The sequence below is a fragment of the Arvicola amphibius genome, chromosome 7, assembly GCF_903992535.2.
Source record: "Arvicola amphibius chromosome 7, mArvAmp1.2, whole genome shotgun sequence".
Classification (NCBI taxonomy): Eukaryota; Metazoa; Chordata; class Mammalia; order Rodentia; family Cricetidae; genus Arvicola; species Arvicola amphibius.
The window spans coordinates 91,916,189-91,938,127 of NC_052053.1; the positions used below are offsets into that span (position 1 = coordinate 91,916,189).

General features: G+C 51.0%; 1 protein-coding gene across 1 annotated transcript; it reads left to right on the plus strand.

The window, feature by feature from the left end:
- The first annotated feature begins 13,756 nt into the window (after positions 1 to 13,756).
- Zdhhc22 (zinc finger DHHC-type palmitoyltransferase 22) lies at positions 13,757 to 19,096 on the plus strand. The gene is made up of 2 exons (XM_038335714.1): positions 13,757 to 14,282; positions 18,831 to 19,096. Exons 1-2 carry the CDS (start codon positions 13,757 to 13,759, stop codon positions 19,094 to 19,096), a joined length of 792 nt encoding a protein of 263 aa, XP_038191642.1.
- Positions 19,097 to 21,939: the final 2,843 nt, after the last annotated feature.

Here is a 21,939-nt window from a genome sequence, read left to right on the forward strand (position 1 = left end):
GCTCCCGCCTAGGAGTCAGAGGAGGTTTTAGTTAGATTTAAGAGTAAAGACTCATGCCTCTCGACCATTGCTGTGCCTAGGTTTGGTCATGTGACTAAATCCCAACCAGTGGCAGCCACATGGAAATGTCATGAACTAGTAAAGAGAACCCTGCTAGAAAGGAGCCAGCCCTTGCCCCTCCTTCTTGTGAGTAGCTGCGGGACCATGGTTGGAAGCTGGGAAGAAAAGATGGCAGTCGCTGGGTAAATATTTGCAGGCTAATGGCCTGCTGCAAGGATCCGGGAAGCTTGGCCTAGGGATGGGAAGAGCTAAGGTATGCCCTAGGTCTAGAGCAGTGGCAGAGGCTAAGAGAGAGGTACCTGATGACTGAGGGGAAAGGGGGTTTGTGTCACAGACAAAACTGATGCCTCCCAGGCAAACAGCGTGTCCTCCCAGGATCAGCAGAATGACTTTGCATTATCCCAATGGAGGACCCTTCTCCCTCTCTCTCTCTCTCTCTCTCTCTCTCTCTCTCTGGTGGTGGGGTGCTTTGTAGCTAGTGATAGCCTTTGCTCCTCACAGCCCAAATTCAAGGAGTACTCTGCACTATGCTCAGAAGAGAAAGCCAGGGTCCAGAACTCAGAAGTCCCTTGCCCAGGGTCACTCACTGAGAAATGCAGGAGTCGGGCCCTGCACGGAGACTTCTGTCCTTCTTGGGATCAAAAGCTGCAGTTGGGACAATGAGGCTCTCAGGGCACCCTCCTCCTGTGAACTCTCAGCCAAGCACGGAGGCCCTGGGAATGAGGGTAGGGAAGCTGGGAAGAAGTGGTTGGGCAAGGGATGGAAAGACTGTCAGACAACCTCTCAACAGCGTGGAGGACTGGTAGACAGATTGCCCAGCTCTGCCCACAACCCAGACAGTACATTTGTGTACACACACACACACACACACACACACACACACACACACACACACGGGGGGGGGGGGGGGAGTACTCTTTAACTCAAGACACTCTACTGCCATCTACTGGGAGTTTGGAGTAACACCCCCTAGGATCATAAAGGTGGCCCCTGGACCTAAAGGGACCTTTTCTTGCCTAGAGAGACTAAAAACAGCTGCTGCCACTAGGGTGTCTGCTTCTCTGCTCCTTTCTTTCCTGTGTGTCCTTGGCTCACAAAGGGAGTTTCTAGTGGTCTGCCCCCCCCCCCAGTTTCTCCATCCGTGGCCCTATAGAGACCATTCATCCTTCCATGACCAGCAGGCACTGGCCCAGATCCGTCACTGCGGGTTATTGGTGCATTCTTGGGGGTTTCTTACAGGCCTGGATCCTCCTTTGTTGGGTAGGTTACCTTTGCTGACAGCTTGAGATTTAAGTGAAGCAACATATAATCCCTGGTATAGCCAGGCAATGGTGGCACACCCCTTTAATCCCAGCACTGCCAGCACTGAGGAGGCAGAGGCAGGCAAATCTCTGAATTTAAGGCTAGCCTGATCTACAGAGTGAGTTCCAGGACAGCCAAGGCTACACAGAGGAACCTTGTCTCAAAAAGCCAAAAGAGAAGGAGGGAGGGGAGAGGAGAAAGGAAGGAAATAAAGAAGAAAGGAAGGAAGGAAGGGAGGAAAAGAAAGAGAGAGAGAGAGAGGGAGGGAGGGAGGGAGGGAGGGAGGGAGGGAGGGAGGGAGGGAGGGAGGGAGGGAGGGAAGGAAGGAAGGAAGGAAGAAAATCCATGGCATATAACCAGTACTTTCCTTGCACTCAAGCTGGACTGTTTAATTCTCGTCTGTGAGAGTTCCCAGCCCGCACTTGACCTGCCCCTGGAGCTGTTAGACCCGAGTTGTACACGTATGCCCCAGGCGGTTTCTCACGGAAGACAAGCTACAGTGTGTTTCCCTTCACAACCGTCGAACTCTAGATACTGGGAGAGCGAACTCTAGATACTGGGGGAGCGCAAAACAGACGGTATATGATGCAGACTCAGTTACAGACTCGGTAGATTCGGGCCTTCCTCCTCCCGTTCAGCCCCGGCTGGAACCTGGTGCAGACAGGGAGGAAATGCTACACAGTTGGTGTCATGGAAACCAGGAACAGCAGCCTTCCTTTACCTGCAAGGGAAAGCTTGCTGACAGCCACTTGTCCAGGTCTCTGGAAACCTCTATTAGGGCTCAAACGGGGCCACCCAACCCTCTGAGATTCTGGTCATTTGTAAAATGAGGCCATCATATTTATTCTGTGTCACTACCCAAGGATCAGGAGACAAGAGGCAGTAAACGGATCTGCGTACGCCATACAAACACCGGAAATAATGGTAAACACAAAATATGCTCAGCTGCAGTACCAGCTATGGGCCCTAGGAGGCGCCAGCCGCTGGCTGACATCTACCAAGCTGGGCAGAGAGGTCTCAAGAGCCAAGCCCCTCCCTGTCTTACTCCTCTATGAGGGAAAGAGAAGTTAGGACACACTTTCTAGAAAGCGGTTTGGCTACAGGGTTCCTTCTGACCCAGCCACTTCATTTCTAGGAAGCCAACCAAATAAACATCCATAGCCCTCATGGTGTTAGTGCTGAGACCGTCATCACAATGCTACTAATATTGAGACATAAGGACTGATCTAAAGTTAGACGTGTACACACTGAGTAAAGTCAGATGGTCGGGTGCTGAAACCAGTGTTCTGGCGACATGCTTGATGTGGCCATCCATGCTTTACCGTTTAACACTGCTGAGCAAAAGCCCAGACTTCCAGCCTGAGAAGTAGCTACGTGGTTCTGCTGCTTGTGTCACACACATTTACATGACAACATGCCTGTGTTGATGGCCGCTGGAGAATTATGACACCTCACTTTTTCTGACCACTTATTTTCCTTCATATCCTGAGTATTCTGTATAACTTAATGTAGCCCCATATTAGGTCCAACATGATTCGTTATAAACATCATCTGTGGGTTTAGGGATTTTCCTCCTTATGAAATCATCTGTCTTAGCTGACATTCTGCGTTCCTTTTATGTTTACAAGATGCCAAGAATGATAAACAAGGGGCTGAGGAGATGGCTCAGTGGTGAAGAGCAATGGCTGCTCTTCCAGAGAGGACCTGGGTGTGTGATTCCCAGCACCCACCTGGCAGCTCACACCCATCTGTAAGTCCGGTTCCAGGGGATGCGGTGCCTCCGCGGAAACTGCCAGCAAGTGGTACACATACATGCAGCCAAACACCCATACACATTAGATAAAATTAATTTAGAAAAATAAACTTTAAATAAAGAAGAATTATAAACGAGGCTTTAAAAGAAAGCCTTACGGCCTATTAGAATAAAGCAACTAGAATTTGAACTGTTTTTGTAAGGTGTTTTGTTTAGCGTTGTGAACCAATTCTACAAGGATGGAGCACTGAGAAAATCGAACATCCACATTTGACTTTATATTGTTAATTTTCCATCATTGACCCATAACACTTCCGTTAGAAGCATCCAGTCAACACGCTTCCTCAAGCTTCATGTTCTCCGTCAATATCTTTCCTTCTGTAGTTAAGGACTCAAAAGCTTTTAATTATTTCTGCATAGAAGAGGAATCACGAGAAGCCGCGCACAGTGAAACGCTGTGATAGTCTAATGATAGAAGATATATATTCACACCTTCCGTGGCTGGTGGAACCGCAGCAGATTGGAAGGAGGCATTATTACAAGCTGATCTAGGTTACCTATATTTGAAAGGGGGTTTTTTGGCATTTATTTTTATTTACGGGTGGTGTGTGTGTGTATGGGGGGGTACTTGCAGGAGCCAAAGACATTGGATCTCCCTGGAGTTGGAGATACAGGTATTTGTGGGTGCTGGGAACTGAACTTAGTCCCTCCGCATGAGCAGTAAGTGCTCTTAACTGTGAAGCCTCTCTCCAGCCCCTTGAACATTTTTAACAGTGAGCATGAATGGCCATGTACGCATGGCGGTTGTCAACAAGCAGTCATTGTGCATGAAGGCATGGGACACGGTCACAGCATGGGACACGGTCACAGGACCGTTGACTTGTCAAGTCCAGGGAACTAAAACCTGTGGAAGCTTTGGGAGCCCAGGCCTAGCTGGATGAAGTGGGTCGCTTGGGCATAGATCTTAGGGGGAAACACCTCTGTCTGATTCTAGCCTGATAGTCTCTCTCTCTCTCTCTCTCTCTCTCTCTCTCTCTCTCTCTCTCTCTCTCTCTCTCTCTCTCTCTCTCTGTGTGTGTGTGTATGTGTCCTCTCTGTCTCACATCTCTCCCTCTTTCTTTCCTCTCTCCTCCCCCTTCCTCCTTCTCCCTCCTCCCCCCACTTCCTCTCTCTCTCTCCTCCTTTCTCTCCCCCTCTCCTTCCTCCACTCTCTCCCTTCCCCTCTCTTTCCCCTCCTCCTCCTCCCTTTCCCTCTCCCACCTCTCCCTCTCTCCTTTCTGACCATCATGAGCAAGTACCTCACATTCTTGCGACCATGGCTGGGAGTTGCTCTCAGCACCATGCCTTCCTCTCCAGGACAGACTACTCTGTCAAACTGGGTGTCAAAAGACGCCTTTCTTCCTGAAGCTTCTTCTTGTCAAATATTCTGTCACGGTGACAGGAAAGGCTACTATATACCTGTCTGCCCCTCTCATTCAGAAAAGAATATGAGCAAGATGAGAAAGGCAGGGTTAACCATTCTGGATCAATGAGGCAACAGAGGTGGTGGAGCAACAATATAGAAAGACCCTGAGTCTCACCTCCTCATGGAGTCAGCACCCACCCTAGACCAGCTCCATTAAACCTCCACATTAATGTAATCCCTGTTTCTCTGCTATGGAACCTAGTGATAATTAATTACGGTAGTGAGCAGCTCGCATTTATTATGCAGCCCCACTTCCACATGTTCTGCACAGGTTTAATCTATGTGCGAACCCCGTGATATCCGAGTTGTACAAAGTCCTATCTTACAGATCGGGAGACGGAGCTGCCGAGAGCTTAACGGATGCTGTGGTTTAAACATAGCTCTCAGATTTTATGTGCTGCAAGTTCGTTCCCCCCATGCATCAGGGCGGAAAGGTAACTAAGTCACTGAGGCACCTTAATATATTCACGGATCAGTGGGTTTCTATGAAAGTGGCCTATGGCAAAGGGGGGGATCTGCCTGACACGTCTCACCACGAGACAAACTTCGCTTTACTCCAGTGTAGCATGAAGCCTTCCCAGACACCAGCACCATGCTCTTGAATTTTTCAGCCTCCACCATGAGCTAACAAGACTCTATTCTTTACAAATCACCCAGGCACAGGTATGTTGTTATAGCAACAAAAACTAGACTAAGACAACTGGCTTTTGCTCCAGACTACAATGAGTGGTGCAGGGAGCGCAAGCCAAATGTCGACATTTTAAACCTAGAATTTTCTTTGTCACCGTTTCTCTCTTGCCTCCCTGTTCATCCTCCGATCCCATATACACATCTATCCCTGCTGAGCATGCTCTGTTCATCCTCTGGTCCCATATACACGGCTACTCCCTGCTGCGCATGCTCTGTTCATCCTCTTGGCCCATATACAGGGCTGCTCCCTGCTGCGCATGCTCTGTTCAACTCCAATCCCTTGCCCATCCAGCTCAGTTCCAAGAGGAAGCTTACTCCCTCCCACCCTGGTTCGCTGGCAAAGGCTGATTCACACTAAAGCATAAGAAGCTATTAGAAACACAACGCATTACCTCCCCATAAGAAAATAAGCTATTTATTCTTACATCACGTGAAGACTGGTGTGTGAGAGGCAGCCTTGGGATCAAGTGACCTGAATTTCATGCCTGCTACCAATAATCGTCAAAACTTTAGCAAATCCGCCGGGCGGTGGTGGCGCACGCCTTTAATCCCAGCCCTCGGGAGGCAGAGGCAGGCGGATCTCTGTGAGTTCAAGGCCAGCCTGGTCTACAAGAGCTAGTTCCAGGACAGGCTCTTAAAAAAGCTGCAGAGAAACCCTGTCTCGAAAAACAAAAAAAAAAAAAAAACTTTAGCAAATCTGAGCCATTCTGAGCTTTCATATTCTCAATAAAACTGGTGGAGTCTGGCTTTAGACAGTTATGGCAGGGCTAAGGTAAGTGAAATAAGCCAGGGGTATGCACTGGTCTGGCACAAAATAGGAAGCAGGAAATAGGTGTCTTTGGTTGAGTTCTGTCTATTCATTGAGGTCTCAAGCCTGAATTTTTGTTTGTTTGTTTTGTTTTCCCAAGACAGCGTTTCTCTGTGCACAGCCCGGGCTGTCCTGGAGCTCACTCTGTACACCAGGCTGGCCTTGAACTCAGAGATCCACCTGCCTCTGCCTCCCAAGTGCTAGAATTAAAGATGTGTGCCACCACGCCCAGCAATTGTACTTAGTTGTAATTCATTCATTCAAATGTTTATTGAGCTCCTCCTCACCCCAAAGTAGACTCTGTGTTTGGGTATAGGCTACAAAAATGCTGCCCGGTAAGGCCCTGCCATTGAGGCTATTGATAAAAACAAGCAAGCAAACAAACAAAAGACATAGCAGCCAGTCTGGTGATGCAGGCCTTTAATTCCAGTCAGAATGCAGAGGCAGGGGGATCTCTGTGAGTCAGAGGCCAGCCTGGTCTACAGTGTGAGTTCCAGTCCAGTCAGGACTAGACATAGTGACACTCTGTCTCAAAAAGAGAGAGAAAGAGAAAAAGGAAAAGACACATAGGAAAGATGTCCACAGTAAGCATCCTAAGGCAGACAGGATTGTGCAGACAGGAAGCTAGAGGCCGCATCAGAGAGAAAGGAAGGTATTCCTGAAGTGACTTCTTTGCTGCTTAAAGCTCATGATGGTAGCTTGAGATGTGGCTTGATTGGAGGAATGCTTGCCTCGTGTGCAGGAGGCCCTGTGTCTGATCTCCAGTCACATATACTAGACTCGTGGGCACATACCTGGAACCCCAGTCTTCAGAAGGTAAGGGCAGGAAGACCAACAGGACAGTAATCTTCAGGGACAGCGAGCCCGAGGCCAGGACCGTGTTAGAGTCTATCTCTAAATCAGTAAATAAGCAAATAATAAAGATGAATGAATTAAACTCAATAGGCTCACATTTCATGGAGATGTAGTTGGAGGCTCAGGGAGGCAGAGGAATTCACCCAAGGTTGGACAACCAGCAAGAATAAAGAGATTCGTGTCCAGGTCAGTGGGCACCGAATGCTTATGCTTTTATCCTCAGACCACATTGCCTCTCTCCTGGGCCCTGGCCTCTCTGCTGAGACACAAGAGTGAGGTGGGAGGGGCCAGAGATAGGAGGAGTGTGCTGCCTGCTGCTCTTTGGTCACAAGGGCATATCCAAGCAGCCTCTGAACAGCTAAGGACACTGCGGTGACCTCACTGCTCTGGTCTTCCCTCCCTCCTTCTTGAATTGAGACGTCAGCCTTCTGCCTCATTTCTTCCTGTCCTGGATACCTGGCACGGGAGGGCTCTCAGCAGAGGCCAAAGATTTCCCCCTGTGTCTCTGGAACATCCTCCATCATAAAGACAAAAACTGTGGGGTGCCGTGCCGGACGAGCACACTCTCACCACCCCCATCTCCACTCCTCTCCTGGCCCCTCTTCTCTGGCCTGCCCTCTGCCTCCCTCTCACCTCCCCCCCCCACTCTATACTCTCCCACCTCCTGCATGCTCTGAGATGAAAGAACCAATTACTCCTGCTACCACCCCCACCTCTGAGCTGAGCTGCTTGCTGGTCCCCAGCCATCAGCAATCCCTACCAGGGCTGCCTAAGTGGTCCCAGAAAAGTGTGGCTAATTGGGGAAAGATTGCCTTCATCCTTCCGAAGCCTGAGCACTGCAAACGGGGCTCTCCCAAGCTAAGCAAAGATTTTCACACTGAGGCATCCTCTCATCAGAGAGATCTGAGGGGTTACCTGTCACCCAGACCTGTTGTTTCTTCCTTGACATTTAGGCCCAGATGCTGAGCACCTATGACACATTCACCCTCTCTAGTACCACTAGCAGTAGAGCCCCTGAGGGCATCCGATGAGTGTGTGTGTGTGTGTGTGTGTGTGTGTCTCACTTCAGCAGTTAGTAAGTGCTGAGCACTTACTACACACTCAACACTGTACTAGGCACTGGGGACATGGAGTGACTTTAAATAGTCCACATGCTGCTCTCAGGGAGTTGGCATTCATCCTAATAAAGAAGGACAAACAGTCAAGTGGTGTCAAGTGCTGTCGGGGATACATACATCAGAGTAGGTGGGACATGGGTGAGGGGCAGTGCCACTTTAGATAAGAGGAGATAGGGCAGGTCTTATTCTGGACAGCGCATGACCAACCTGCTTTCTTTATGCAAATGTCATGTTCTAGGAAAGGCAGATATTGGTGAAACCTTTGCCTAGTAAATCACACAGAGGGACGTGCATTTATTGCTGGGCTCGTTGTGTTGGTTCTGATTTTTTGAGCCAATCAGACACAACCCAGGCTAGTCCTGAACTGGATATGCAGAGGATAGCCTTAACGTCCTGAATTCTCCTGCTACTGCTCCCAAACGCCCGAGATTACAGGAATGCAACCACCATACCCAGTTCTCAAGTCACATGTTGACTCCAACAGGTGAGGTTTACCAGTTAGCCGGCAGCAAACCACTAGAACCTCGGTTTTCTCAGAAGAAAAATGGATTTAATACTGTGTCTCCTCCCAGCTCGCTTACAGGGCTGTTGAGAGTCTCATAGAATGAGAGTTTAATTTTGTGGGACTGCTACCTTATTACATCAAAGTAATGCAGTTGCTATTAGAACAGAGGCTGTGTGGGCAGAGTCAAGTCGCACCTCTAGGTAGACATTCTGTGGTAATCCAATTCCAATGTGTGCGGCTGACTGAGATGAAGATCACATTAAGATGGTTTCCAAAGCTGGGTGGGCAGGGATAGCATCTTCTTCTTAAGCCTTCTGAGGCTCGGAAGCACTTTGTGGTCCTCCGAGGCTGTGGTTAGTTGTCAGCCATAGCAAGCATCCTATCTAGGGCTATCTGTTACCGTCTTAACTTCAGACTATTGGTTAACCTCGAGACCCCAGTTTCCATTCTCCATGGTCCCCCTGTGCTATGAGCATGAAATTGAAGCATTACCCCATCAGTGTTCTTTGCCCCAGGTCGTTACATTGAGGAACAGACTCCATCTAAAGGTATGGGGAGTCTGACACCCCGGGGAGAAGCAACTGCTCACTTCACAGAATTTCTTCCTCTGGATACTGCATTTTGTGGCAAAATGAAATGATTGCCACTTGGAAGGGAGTTTATTTCACTCAAATAATACCACTAAATTGCAAGGTTTATAGCACGTATCTCCAGGAGAGTGTGCAGCAGCAATCAGATACTTGCCTGATTCCTGCCCCCTTGGGAGCTGCTGCAGGTGCCGTCACAGCTCAGCTATGAGACTAGATGACAAGGCCGATAGAGAATGTGGCTTAGAAACTACTTTCTGACACTGTTTGTGGAGAACAAGGCTATTGCCAGGGTGGGCAGTGGCAGGATGGAAAAGCAATGGCAAATGTGTCCTCCCCAGACATTTCAAAACCTCAAAATACAGATTTTTCTTTCCAGAGAGATAAGTATGGGTTCATCAACCAGAATACTTAACTCTGGTCTACTCAGGGCAAATTAGAGACCCTGCCTTTGCCAATATTTCTAATACAGGATGGGAGATCTTATTTTAGAAAGGAGAAGGCAGAGAGGTAGAGATAAGAGCCTAGAAGGAAGAGAGGAGGCTGATGAGAGAGAGGAGTACTGTGGTGTTCCTCTGGTCCTGAGGTGCCCCAGCTCAGCATCCAGCCTGTTATCATCACAAATATGGACACTGTTCGCTCCTTAGGGATGAGAATGCAGAGTTCAGAGTGCAAAGAGAACTACGTTTTCAAGTTCATATGGCCGGGAAGTGGCAACGAAGTTTTTTCTGTTTAACTCAAGGCCAGAATCAAAGTGAAGTTTCAAGTAGACCTCCCTATGGGGTTTTGTCACTTGGCTGCTCTTCCTCTTGTTCTGTTGCTTAAGGGGCCTAGGAATCACTACACTGGGCTTAGAACTCCAGTTCCAATGTCCTTTTCTGTTGATAAATTTAGTTTCTAAATAAGTAATTATCCTGCCCATTCCTGTCTGTATCACCTCCCTCCTGGCTGACTGTTCCCTTCCCCCACTGACATCTTCCCACGTTTGCCTATCTCTTTCTTTTTACCCCTCACACATTAATTTAGCACACACATACACACACATGTGAGCATGCACACCCCACTCACCTTCCCCCCACACACCCATACACAAAATAAAATTAGAAACACACCCAACTCTCAAGGTATTTAAGGAATGGAGATTTTCAATCAGTACAGCCCAGACTGAGCCCTTGGGTCCCCTCCATCCTGAGCCTGTGTGAGAGGCACGCAGAGCTTGTGCAAGGGGGCGGGGGGGCAGGAAGCTCGTGACTCAAAGCTGGCCTGGCAGGAAAAAGACCTATTGTGCTTCCTTGCGTCTGTCCTGGGCCATCAGATTCTCAGGAGCTACCGCCTGGTATGCCATTCTTCCTCTCATATATAAGATCCTTTTAGAACATGAAAAGGTTTCCTGGCCCCTTTTTTATTTTTATGTATGCTGATAAAATACAGAGAAAACAGTGTCTGATGATTCAAAAATAGAGGCTAAGCCGATCGGCATATGGCCTTCGCTTCAAAGGACTGCTCGTTTTAATCAACCAGTTGAGACACCAATAAGCATTTTTTTTTATGTTTGCTTGCACACAGAGAAGTGGAGAAGGCAGCAGTGGGAGCCATGGCAGTTTGGGAAACTGAGGCTGGTAAAAGCATGGATATTCTTGCAATGTTTCATGGTCTTAGACTCCCCCTATATGCATGAATGCACGTGCGTGCGCGCGCGCGCGTGCACACACACACACACACACACACACACACACACGCCATACACTAGAGTCACCACCCTCTTGCTGTCTTACAGCACACACATGAGAATAGTATGAGAAGGAGATAAGATAGGGGCAGGAGAAGCTCAGGTGCCAGTTGGTGTCTGGATGAATCCCGGTTGTCCTCCCCTCTCCCAAACCAAAGCTGCCCCCCTTCCCCCATCCCCAGGTGGTGCTGAAGTGGGCAGAGGCTGAAAACGAGAACCAGGTTCCAATCCAGGCCCCACCACTCACCGGCATCATGACCTTGGATGTGGGACTTAGCATCACCTTCTTGGCCCTAGAATGGGGCTCAGCAAGCTTCGGGAATCTTCCTGGAGGATTCGTGCAGCTGTCATGTCGTGGGTTCAGCACAGTGCCTGACACTTAGGAAAGGGCCAGTCTGTAGGGTTAATGATGACGGTCTAAGACACAGTATTCATCCCAAGCAGGCTCCACAGTTACTGTCATTCAGTCCTCTAGTCTACAGAAGACCCTGGAATGTAGGCTCACCCAGTAAACAGTAAATGGTGGATATTGACACCCAGGTAACCTGACCCTCAGTTCACAGACCTTTTGAAATAATGCTGATTTTCATGGGTGCTGCCCTGGTAAGCTGAGCTCTCAACAGCCCACATCCCCTCACCCCTCAATATACACACAAGGTTTCCTTGGTCCTAGCCAACAGCAAGGAGGGGTCATAGACAGGAAGAGGGGAGGAGGGGAGGTCAGGGTATGGCTGGAGCTTCTGCATCAGGGCTGAATCCCCACTTCCCAGTTGGAACTGGGGTTGCAGTAAGGCAGGGAGCCACAACCCGCCCAGGGGGAGCTGAGAAGGGCGGGGATGTGGGGGGCAAGTCCTCAGTGCTGAGCCAGTGGCCAGAGCACCGCCCCCAGGAGCGGAGGGAGGGGTGGCGGAGCAGGGGGGGGTGCCCAGCTGCCATCCCCGCCGCCTCCAGGCCCCCACTCTCTGGCGCCCAAGTAGGAGGGCGGCAGCTACCCGCTCCCTCCTCCCCACACCCCCGCTACCTGCCCAGTCCCCGAAGCGAAGCGTGAGAAGGCTGCGAGCCAGTCGGGCGAGCCCACAACTTTGCAGCCTCGGGGAAAACCAGGGCCGGCGTCTGGGGCTCCTCCTGTCGCGATCCGAGCTCGGTGAGTTCGTTCCCCAGTCCTCTGCGGCGCTGCGGCCGCTTCGGGGGGCGGCTGCCCGGGCGTCCAAGAGGCAGTGGCGGAGGAACCGGTGGGTGCCCGCGCTGCCTGGGTCCGCAGGGCTCCGGTACCGCCCTCAGAGGCCGGTGGGGCTGGTGCTGGTACTGAGCGGACAGCTCCCTACACTTCCTGCAGCCAGGCACTCTATGCGGGCCTTCGCCGGACGCAGGGCCCCGGCTGCAGCTGCCCACCCGGCGCCCCGCACTCCCCCAGTCCCTGTCCTTCGCCTTCCCAGAGCAGCGGCGCATCTGGAGGCTGCTCCCGCGCCCCCCTGGCGACTGGCGCCGGGAAGACACTTGCTTCCCTCGCCGGATCCCGGCACCTAGGGCTCTGTGAAGTGGGCAGCGCCCCCGTGGCCTCTGGGAGTGCATGGCTATGGGGGCCCTGAGTCCCCAGCGATCACCCTCAGTCATGCCCTGAACTGCGCCCCAGCTGTGCAGAGAGACTGCAGGTCCCCAGAGTGGTAAGCACAGTCACCTGCAAAGAAGATTTCAAGGTGACCAATGTCTCAGCCCGGACGGACGATACAGCTTGAACTCAAGCCCCGTGGCATCCACCCATCCTGGGTGCAGCCACCTTTCCAGAACTTTTCTCGTGCCTCCTTCTGGTCGACTACTTAGACCACTGTAAAGTTCTTCTCGATACACAGAACCTATTTCCCTGTGGTACCCGAAGTTGGGCAGGGGCTCCGGCTGTAGGAGGTGAGGCTGCATTTGGCTCTGTGTAGGGTTGTCATCCCAGGAAAAGCTGCCAAGCATCCTCTAGTCCACCCAGGACGGGCTTCTTGGCGTCGAAAGGGTTCCGGCGCCTTGGGGATTGTTTGGGTTTCTCCCGCCAGGAAAGCGAAAGGCGGGTGCGAATGGGGGATTTCAATTTCATTGCCTCAAAGGAAAACACTCTTTGGGAAGATTTTATAGAAACAGTCAGGGCAATCAGCGGCTGGAAAATGAACTGATCAGGACCCACTGGCACAAGCCGTCTAGCTATACCTCCACCCTACCCAGCCTCTGAACACTATCGATTGTTTAATTGATTTTTAAAAGAAAAAAGCCAGGTGGCAGGGGGTGGGTATACACACACAAACCCAGATGCACACAGATAACACATAAAGTCGCACACAAGCGAACTCACACCATGGTCTACAGCACAACTCCTTCCAGAGAGCCTCGGGTAACCTGTGAGGTCACCGAACATTGCTCAAGACAGGAGGGGGGGAGGGGCGAACTAGGATTTCCAAGTCTAACCGGTCTCTCCACCCCAACTAGATCTTTCTCTTCCTCCTAGAGAAGCCTCAGTCAGAGATCCCAAAAGTGGGTGGCTTCCACTACTGTGTACTGTAGCTGTTCCACCCCTCGGCCCCTAAACCCCACCCCTCCCCCACACGCAATCACTCCGGACTGCAACCAGGGCCTTTCCCTCCTCTGCCTGGCCTCCATGACCCCAAGGCAACAGGGACTTAATCGAAGTAGGTCTGGCCAGAGGCAGGCAGTTGTGGTCTCTGGGTCTCTAACCTGCTCGGTCCCAAATTAGGGAAACCAGAAAGGGTGGTCCGAGGGGCAAAGTTTGGGAGATTTGTGTACAGCTTTCCAGTCCTTCGAGCAAAGAGAAGAGCATCAGGTGACCCTGGACAACACTGTAAGGTTTCCTCTCTCCTTGCGCCCCATAGGAATGTAACCAAGGAGGATGCTGGCCCTGCGGCTGCTCAACGTGGTGGCCCCCGCCTACTTCCTTTGCATTTCCCTGGTGACCTTCTTCCTGCAGATCTTCCTCTTCCTGCCCAGCATGCGTGAGGACCCCACAACCACCCCGCTCTTCTCGCCTGCCGTGCTTCACGGGGCGCTCTTCCTGTTCCTCTCAGCCAATGCCCTGGGCAATTACGTCCTGGTCATCCAGAATTCCCCAGACGACCTGGGCACCTGCCAGGGAACCTCATCCCAGCGACCTCAGTGCCCACCGCCCAGCACCCACTTCTGCCGAGTGTGCTCCCGAGTCACCCTGAGGCACGACCACCACTGTTTCTTCACCGGCAACTGCATTGGCAGCAGGAACATGCGCAACTTCATCCTTTTCTGCCTCTACACGTCGCTGGCCTGTCTTTACTCCATGGTGGCCGGCGTGGCCTACATCTCAGCTGTCCTTTCCATCTCCTTCGCCCATCCCCTGGCCTTCCTCACGCTCCTGCCCACTTCAATCAGCCAGTTCTTCTCCGGTGAGTGGGCCTTGGCTGGTCTGGCAAACGAGGCCTCCTAGCCCAACCCCAAGTTTTTCAAATAAAAGCACAGGATATTCAGCTCCAAGTGTCAGATAAACAGTTGTTTGGTATGATTATGGCCCAGTATTTCAGGAGGCAACGCTAAGAGAACAGATTGTAACCTATCAGAGATTCATATTAACTGGGCATGCTCTATTCCCTGGGACCCTTCTCATCTTTCATACTATACGTTATTCATAAAAATTATGGCTACCAAGCTGTACACCTCTCAGGCCAGTCAACTTTCCTTCAGAGCTCATGCTATGTTCCCCACTGACCTGCCCCTCTCCCTCCCCCTCCCCCACGTCCTGTTAACACATCCCTTCAGCAGTCAGCCACAGTGAATCTAGACTTGACTTCAGGGTGTGCTCAGCAGGAGGCTAACCTCAAACCTCCAACCTCCAGCCTCCCATCCCCTGAGTTGGACCCCATCAGGTTCTTCCACAGTTGGCAGGTAGCTCAGAGCCACCACATTGGCTGCAAGTCCACACTCCAGAAATCCAGTCTGGTGAGGGATCTGAGCCTCTGGAAGGCTCTGACACCTGCTGGAGCCAGGCACATGGTGCTCCCACAGGTACATGATGAGGGCTGTGGTTTGAATAGTACGTCTCAAAGAACATCCCATGATACCTGGCCCCGGGAGACTCTGTTCCTGGAGGCCATTCTATTTTGCCTGGCCTTGGCATCTGTCCCTACTTCATTTCCTTCCACTGTTTTCTTGCTTTGACCTTTGATTCTCTACCATTAGTAGGGTGCACACAAAGATATGTGTCTGGTGTTCTTAGATCCACTTCTCAGATAAAGAAACTGAATCTTAGCTGGGACTAAATGACCTGCCTAGTGGCTTACTTCCCTGGAGTAACTATCTCTGGCTTTTATCCAGGTGTTTAATCCAGTGCTCTTCCTCAGTTCCCATATTCCCAAACACAGCGACTTGCCCTTCAAGTGTCAAAGAAAAACACCTATTTCTACAAAGAACCTGACTGTCCTGATGCACCTGGACTGAACTGAACCAGACTGAACTGGACAGACTGGACTGGACATTTGAAAAAAAATTGGTTGTACCCTAGGGGAGCCCTCATTTCATTCTCTGTTGTGTCTATAGCCCAGCTCTTCCCAGACATAGAACTATTATGCCATTTGGCAGTGGGAACATAGAGGCTCAGGGAGGACCAGCCATGGGAAATGTCTGGAGGGCTGGTGGTGAAGCTGGGCCCAGAACTTGGAGCTCTGGGGCCTTCTGGATCTTGGTGCTGGCATAGGAGGCTGCCAAGACCAAAATAAGCAGAATGGGGGAGGGCAGGTGGGTGGGTGGGGGTGGAGTGTGAGAGCAGGCAGGTGGAGTGACGAGGAGAGCCAGAGAACCTGATTACACATCTTTTCCCAAGTCGTCTCACCAGCCACACAAAAGGGTGGTTCCAGAAGGAGGACCTTGGAATGGTTTGATTTAAGTCTGGCGTGAGGCCCGTCCATATGTGCTAGGCTTGGGAAATATGGGAGAAAGGAAGCCTCTCGCCTCGATCCGATAGGAGAAAAGAGGCAGCCCATGCCCACCTCAGTGCCCAGGCATCTGTTCTGGCTTCAGAATGAGTCTCGCCATCCTCCACCATGTCCACTCGAAAAGGAATTCAAGACTTCTCATCACCAGATCCATCTTGTCTTCCTCCCTTACTGACCCTTCCCATTCTTCCCTGGCCCTCTCCACCTGCATACACCTCCCTGTTCAGCTTCCTCCCTTACTGACTCTTCCCATCCTTCCCTGGTTCTTTTCACATAATACACCCCCTGTTCAGCTTCCTCCTTTGAGACTTTCCTTACCCAGTTCCTGGTCCAAATGATCCAGGGCAAACCCTCTTACCTCTCAGGAGAACAGGTGGGCAAGAGGGTGCACCAAGGCAGTTGTTTAATAGAAACCCCTGAGGCCAAGATCTGTCATTAGCACCTGAATAGTTGTAAGTGAGGCCCTGAAAGCCTTTATGTGGGGGGTCTAAAAACGGAACTTCCAAAAATGCAGGTGCCGCTAAACTCCAGACCCTCCATAGAGAAGGTCAGTTGAGGACGTTTGATAAGGGTTCTTTCCTTTGGGCTTTGTGTCACCTGTGTGAGCCCCGTTCTTATCTCGAGGATGGAGATGACACCATTTGGCATGTACCATGGCATTTGGATTAGTATCAGTTGGTTGATGCCCCTAGAAGACCCAGTAGGAGAAAAAGGGTGGCTAGACCTTGTTGAGTACCTATTTTGAGTCCTACTGGATGTATCTCATCACATCCAAACCTTAGCACAAGTCTGGGAGACAGCTTTTTGTCTTTTTCTAAGGCTAGGGAGCCAAAGGCTCCACCAGGTTGTTTCTGAGCCATGCAGCGTTGGATTCTGGGTTTGTTCTTTTCTACTCTGCCACCCTGCCTGCCTAGTCTTGGGAGGAGGGGTACTGTCTGTACCCAGATCTATTATGGAATGTGCTGGGGGATGGTTCGGCAGAATTGTTAGAGATGGGTGTGGGGGGGAGGGCAAGGACAAAGGAAAGTAGATGATGTAATCTTTCAGATCCCTTAAGGAAGTTTTGTGAGTTTTCTGAAAGAGGAACTATTATGACATAGTTTGGAGGTGCTGAAGCAGCCAGGCCAGGTAACTTCAAACACTTTGAAAGAAAGAAAGCAGGTCCCCAGAATAGCCTTTTGTAGATGCTGTATGGGGCCAGCAAAAAGCCGAAAAGTCTTTGCCTCATGCCTTGATTTAGAAACCTGTGGGAAATGGTTTCCATCTGCCTGGCATGTTCCTGGGGCCCAGTTGCAAGGCAGACCTGAGCTTGACAGTTCTGAGGCGCTTACATCCTGGCTTGAGGGCTAGCTTGCACATCAGTTTCCCTCAAGCTGGAAGGGCACCATGTCCCCGAGAGTCTCTGTCCTGCACATGGCTGCCCGATCTAATTTGTACTGACAAGAAAAAAGTGGGTTACAGGATGGCCCAGCTCATTTGAGTCTGTCTCTTTGATATACCCCCAACAATGGTGGGGCTTCTCTAGATGCCAAATGGAGCAAGATTTCTGTCTCTGGGCTTCTGGTCCTGTTTGTTTCTAACTTTGCAAAGAATATCCTGCTATCCAAGTTCCTAAGGTTGAGGAAGAGGCTTCATATGAGCAAGCTAGCAAATCGATTCATCTTGGCTGCAGAATCCACCATGGATCAGACTAACAGGTATTGAAGCCTACTTCTCAGGAGTCCAAAAACTGGAACCTGGGAAGAAGTAGGCTGGGGCAAAAAGGTGCTGGGGAAGGGAAGACCATGGAGATGTATGGATTATAAAGTGACATCCCTGAAGCAGGCACCCAAGCCTCACTGGAGGAAGTGGTGGTGGGGTTGCCCAGCTGAGAGATAAAGGCCTTTGAGTTCTACTCTCAACCCGCTGCTCTTGCCTGGAAGGCGTGTCAAGGTAGATGCATTTACTACAGCTAACAAAGTTGCAGCCCAGACAGGACTCCAAACCCTGGCAAGGTGGGGGAAGGCTGGAGGGTCTGATTCTCCTCCTCTGAGCCCTGATACTCAGCACTGGGTGTAAGCCACAACGCAGGCAACTCCAAATCCTTGCAATCCTGGAAACCTAATCACAGCCATTTTGCAGATGAGCAACCTACAACTCAGAAAGGCTAAGAATCCTATGCAATTCCACACAGTTGGGAGATTCAAACCCCAGCATGGATCAATCCTCCCACCTCAGACTCCGAGGGCACATAAGATCTCTTACTAGTGGAATTTTAAAAACAGTCTCAGGAAAAAGCTGGGTTTGGACAGTATAGGGCGGGTGCTGTCCCACTGTCAGGGTGCTGAACTGATGGCCTTAGGGGACTCAGAGAGCCTTAGCCTGCAGACGTGACTGTCAGGACAGCTTTGACTGAGTGTTGCCGTGACTCCTTTTGTTAACATTAATGACTAACTTGTTCTCTAAGTCGGCTCTGTGTGCTGCCCTTGAAGCTGAGCTCGTGACATGAGCTCGTGACACGGTCCTGTTCTCCATCATGCTGTCACGTTCTCAGATCCTCCCAGACAGTGCTCCCAGCCTCATCGGGAGAACTGACTGCAGTCTAGACAGCTGCCCGGGTGCCAGCTCCCTCTTTAAGGTCCTAAGTTGGCTCCTCTTTCCTCATGTGAACCCCACCCCACCCCACTTCCAATCCAGAAAGTGAAATGGGAGAGCATTTCTGCCTCTAGGGAAATGTGCAGTCTAGACTGGTTCAGAAATACTGAGGGCTCTTTTCACTGAGCTCACCTAGCTTGTTCTCCATCTCCCTAGGCCCCAGGTTCTTCCCCTCTCCTCAGGAACCATTAATGAAAACTTGGGGCAAGGAACTCAGCCACCGTCTCCCAGGCTGCAGAGCTGAGATTGCTACAAATCTCAACTTCCAGCTCGTGAGCCTTTCTCCTCGCCTCGCAGCGGAAAGCGCCAGCGCGGAGGCCTGGGTACGTGGCCTGGGTGTAAAGAGGTCTGGTGTCTCCCTTCCCCCCGCAGGAGCTGTCCTCGGTTCTGACATGTTCGTCATCCTCATGCTCTACCTCTGGTTTGCTGTCGGTCTGGCCTGTGCCGGCTTCTGCTGCCACCAGCTGCTGCTGATCCTCCGGGGACAGACCCGCTATCAGGTTCGAAAGGGGGTGGCAGTGAGAGCACGGCCCTGGCGCAAGAACTTACAGGAGGTCTTCGGAAAGAGGTGGCTGCTGGGCTTGCTGGTCCCCATGTTCAATGTCGGGACTGAAAGCTCCAAGCAGCAGGACAAATAGCTGGCAAGTATGCTTGCCGTTTCTCCGTCTCAGTTCCTTCTGAATGTAAGACCACAGCACCCCTGTCTCCACCTGTGACACACCACACCCTCCGCTAGGAAGGGCCTCATATCCACCCCAGACATTCAACACTCAGAGGATTTATTAAAAGGTGCATTCTGACATGGAGGGGAAATGACCACCTGAGCATCACTAGGCTGCTCACAGCCCAGCCAGGTGGGTAGCTGCTAATCTGTGAGGGTGTTTCTGCTTCAAGTTATCTTCTGGGAAGCCCTTCCCCCACCCCCTGCCTGGCCCATCCGCTGTCACGTCTCAGGTGTCACCACTTCTGTTAAAGGCCTTCTCCACATCTTGATAGTGGAGACTCCATTCTTGCTGCTGGTAGGAGACTCCCCAGGCCCTGGAGGCTGGTAAATGGTACAGTTAGCACGCATGGATGGCAGTCCAGTAAGCTTTGCCAGCTGCTAGTGGAAATGGGAAGGGGTGTGGATGCACACTCATCCTCTAGAAGGGATAGTCAGCAGCGTGTGCACTGGCTGCTCAGCCTACGTATAAGGCCTTTCCCCTAGATATAGCAGTCAATACCTGGCATTTTTTAATGCTGTTCCCTGCCCAGCCTCCTCCAGCTGGCCACCACTCCAGCCAGCCCAGGAGTTAACTGGGTACTTCTTTCCCCTGGAATTCCTCTGGCATCTGAGCTCCAGCCTCTAGATTTTTGCCAGATATTGGGAAGGGAAGAAGGGAGCGTGAAGGGGGAGTTGCCCATAAGTAACAAGGGAAACATATTTCTATATAGCCTTATATAACTGTGTGTGTGTGTGTGTGTGTGTGTGTGTGTGTGTGTAAGAGGGGGTGGGGGTGAGAAGTGTTATGAACACAGAGGTAGAGTGAGTATTGGAGGGGGAGGATGGAGGGGTAAATGGGTTGTCTCTCTTGCAACCAAAGCCATCTAGTGTTTAAATACTACTTGTAGTAGTCAAACTGACCATTGGAGGTGTTTTAACGGGATCTAGACAGCTCTCTGCCAGGAATGCTATGAAGGAGATTTTTGTTCTTGTTCTACATGAGTTTAGAGATTCCTTTACATCCTCTTTGCCACTGCTAGGCCCAAGGGCAAGCTCTTTAGAGACACCTGGGAGTCACCGGCTTTCATGAGGTGGGGGCGGGGGTGGGACGAGAATGGCAAGAGTCTGAAAATCAGACCACAGATTTTCTGCTCCCAGCCCAGCCATTCTGGAGATTTTCCCGATGGTAGCAGTGGCTTAGAGTGGCTACACTGGGGGACAGGGAGGTGTAAGTGTGTTAGGGCCAGGTGGGGGCAATCGTAGGGGGAAAAAGGCCTGAAGATCCTGCTCAGCCCTGAGGAGTTAGTGGGAATGACAGAGTATGGGGATGCAATTGCCAGTCCATTCTTGCCCGATGGGGGTGCTGACTTGAATTCTGATACAGAGGATCAGACAGACCCCTGGACATATAAAGGAGTGGGAGCTACAGAAAAACCCTCTCCAGCCTTGGTCTCGAGGCCAATCCAACATTCATAAAGGTGTTGAGGCTGAAGTCCACACACAGCCTTCAGCATCCAGTGGATGGTCCCAGTAACCCCAACCATCCCTCCATAAGACCCTGAATTCTTGAGCAGAGCTTGGGAGGATTTTATGCAGGCCCTACTTTGGCGCCCTCCAGAGGGCTAATGGAGTAATGTCACTCCTGCTCACTCCCTCCCTCCAGCATTCATCCTTTGGAGTCTCCCATGAGTTCATCCTGCCTGTAGTTATCAAGCACCAGCTGCGGGCTGAGTCCCGGTCACTAACGATCCAGATTCCCCCCATCAAGGACAGTTCATTCCTACAGTTCCACTCTGCTACCTTGGCAGTTGTTGAAGTCAGCCCCTTGAGGGAAAATAAGCGGCAGGGTTGAAGGGGAGTCCAGGCTTCCTCCACTAGAGCTGATTTCACGCACAATTCTGGCCACCCGTTAGCGGCATGAGAAAACAAGGGATGGGAGAGGTATGAACGGTTCAGGACTTGGAGCGCTCTTGACCCTAGAGGTCAAACTTGAAAGCCAGCCCTGCATTGTCCAGGCTCAGATCATGAAGTCTGACATCCCAGAATGGAAAAAGGAGAACTTCAGGAGGCCAGCTCCTAAACGCTCGCCCATGAAGGGTGGCTGTGGGGAATTTGTCAGGTATGGTATGTGAGCAGCATTTGTGTACATGGCCGCCTGTTTTTAATGAAGAATATCAATAAAATTTGTGGTTTTCAACTGTATTTTATTAGATCGTCTGGTTGGTGGCAGGGTTGCAGAATGGCATGCACTGATGCTGATTTACAATGATTAAGGATACTTCTGGGACCGGGAGAGATGGCTCAGTGGTTAAGAGCACTGGCTGCTCTTCCAGAGGACCCGGGTTCAATTCCTAGCACCCACATTGCAGCTCATAGCTGTCTGCAACTCCAGGTACAAGGGATCTGACACCTTCTAACTATAGTAAGTTTTCCTGAGCAATGCACTTCTGGTACCCCTGTTACTCCCTAGAGACCCCAGATTTCCTGAACAATCTGGCACTAATCCATGACTCAGCTTCCCCTCCTTCTCCACACACCCAAGTCTATTGTGACCATCCTGTGTGGTGGTAGTGTGACTCTCAACCTTGGCGACTGGTAAGTCTACAGCACTGGGGTCTGTGACCCACAAGAGATCATGGATGGAAGATGTCATCTGAGAATTTTCCTCTCCCTCCTCCTTGGTACAGTGGGGTGGGCAGGGAAGAGGATGGAGGCCAACTGCTTCTTCATCTCAGCTAGCAGGCTAGCTTGAGGACCAGCCAGGGCCTCCTGATCTCT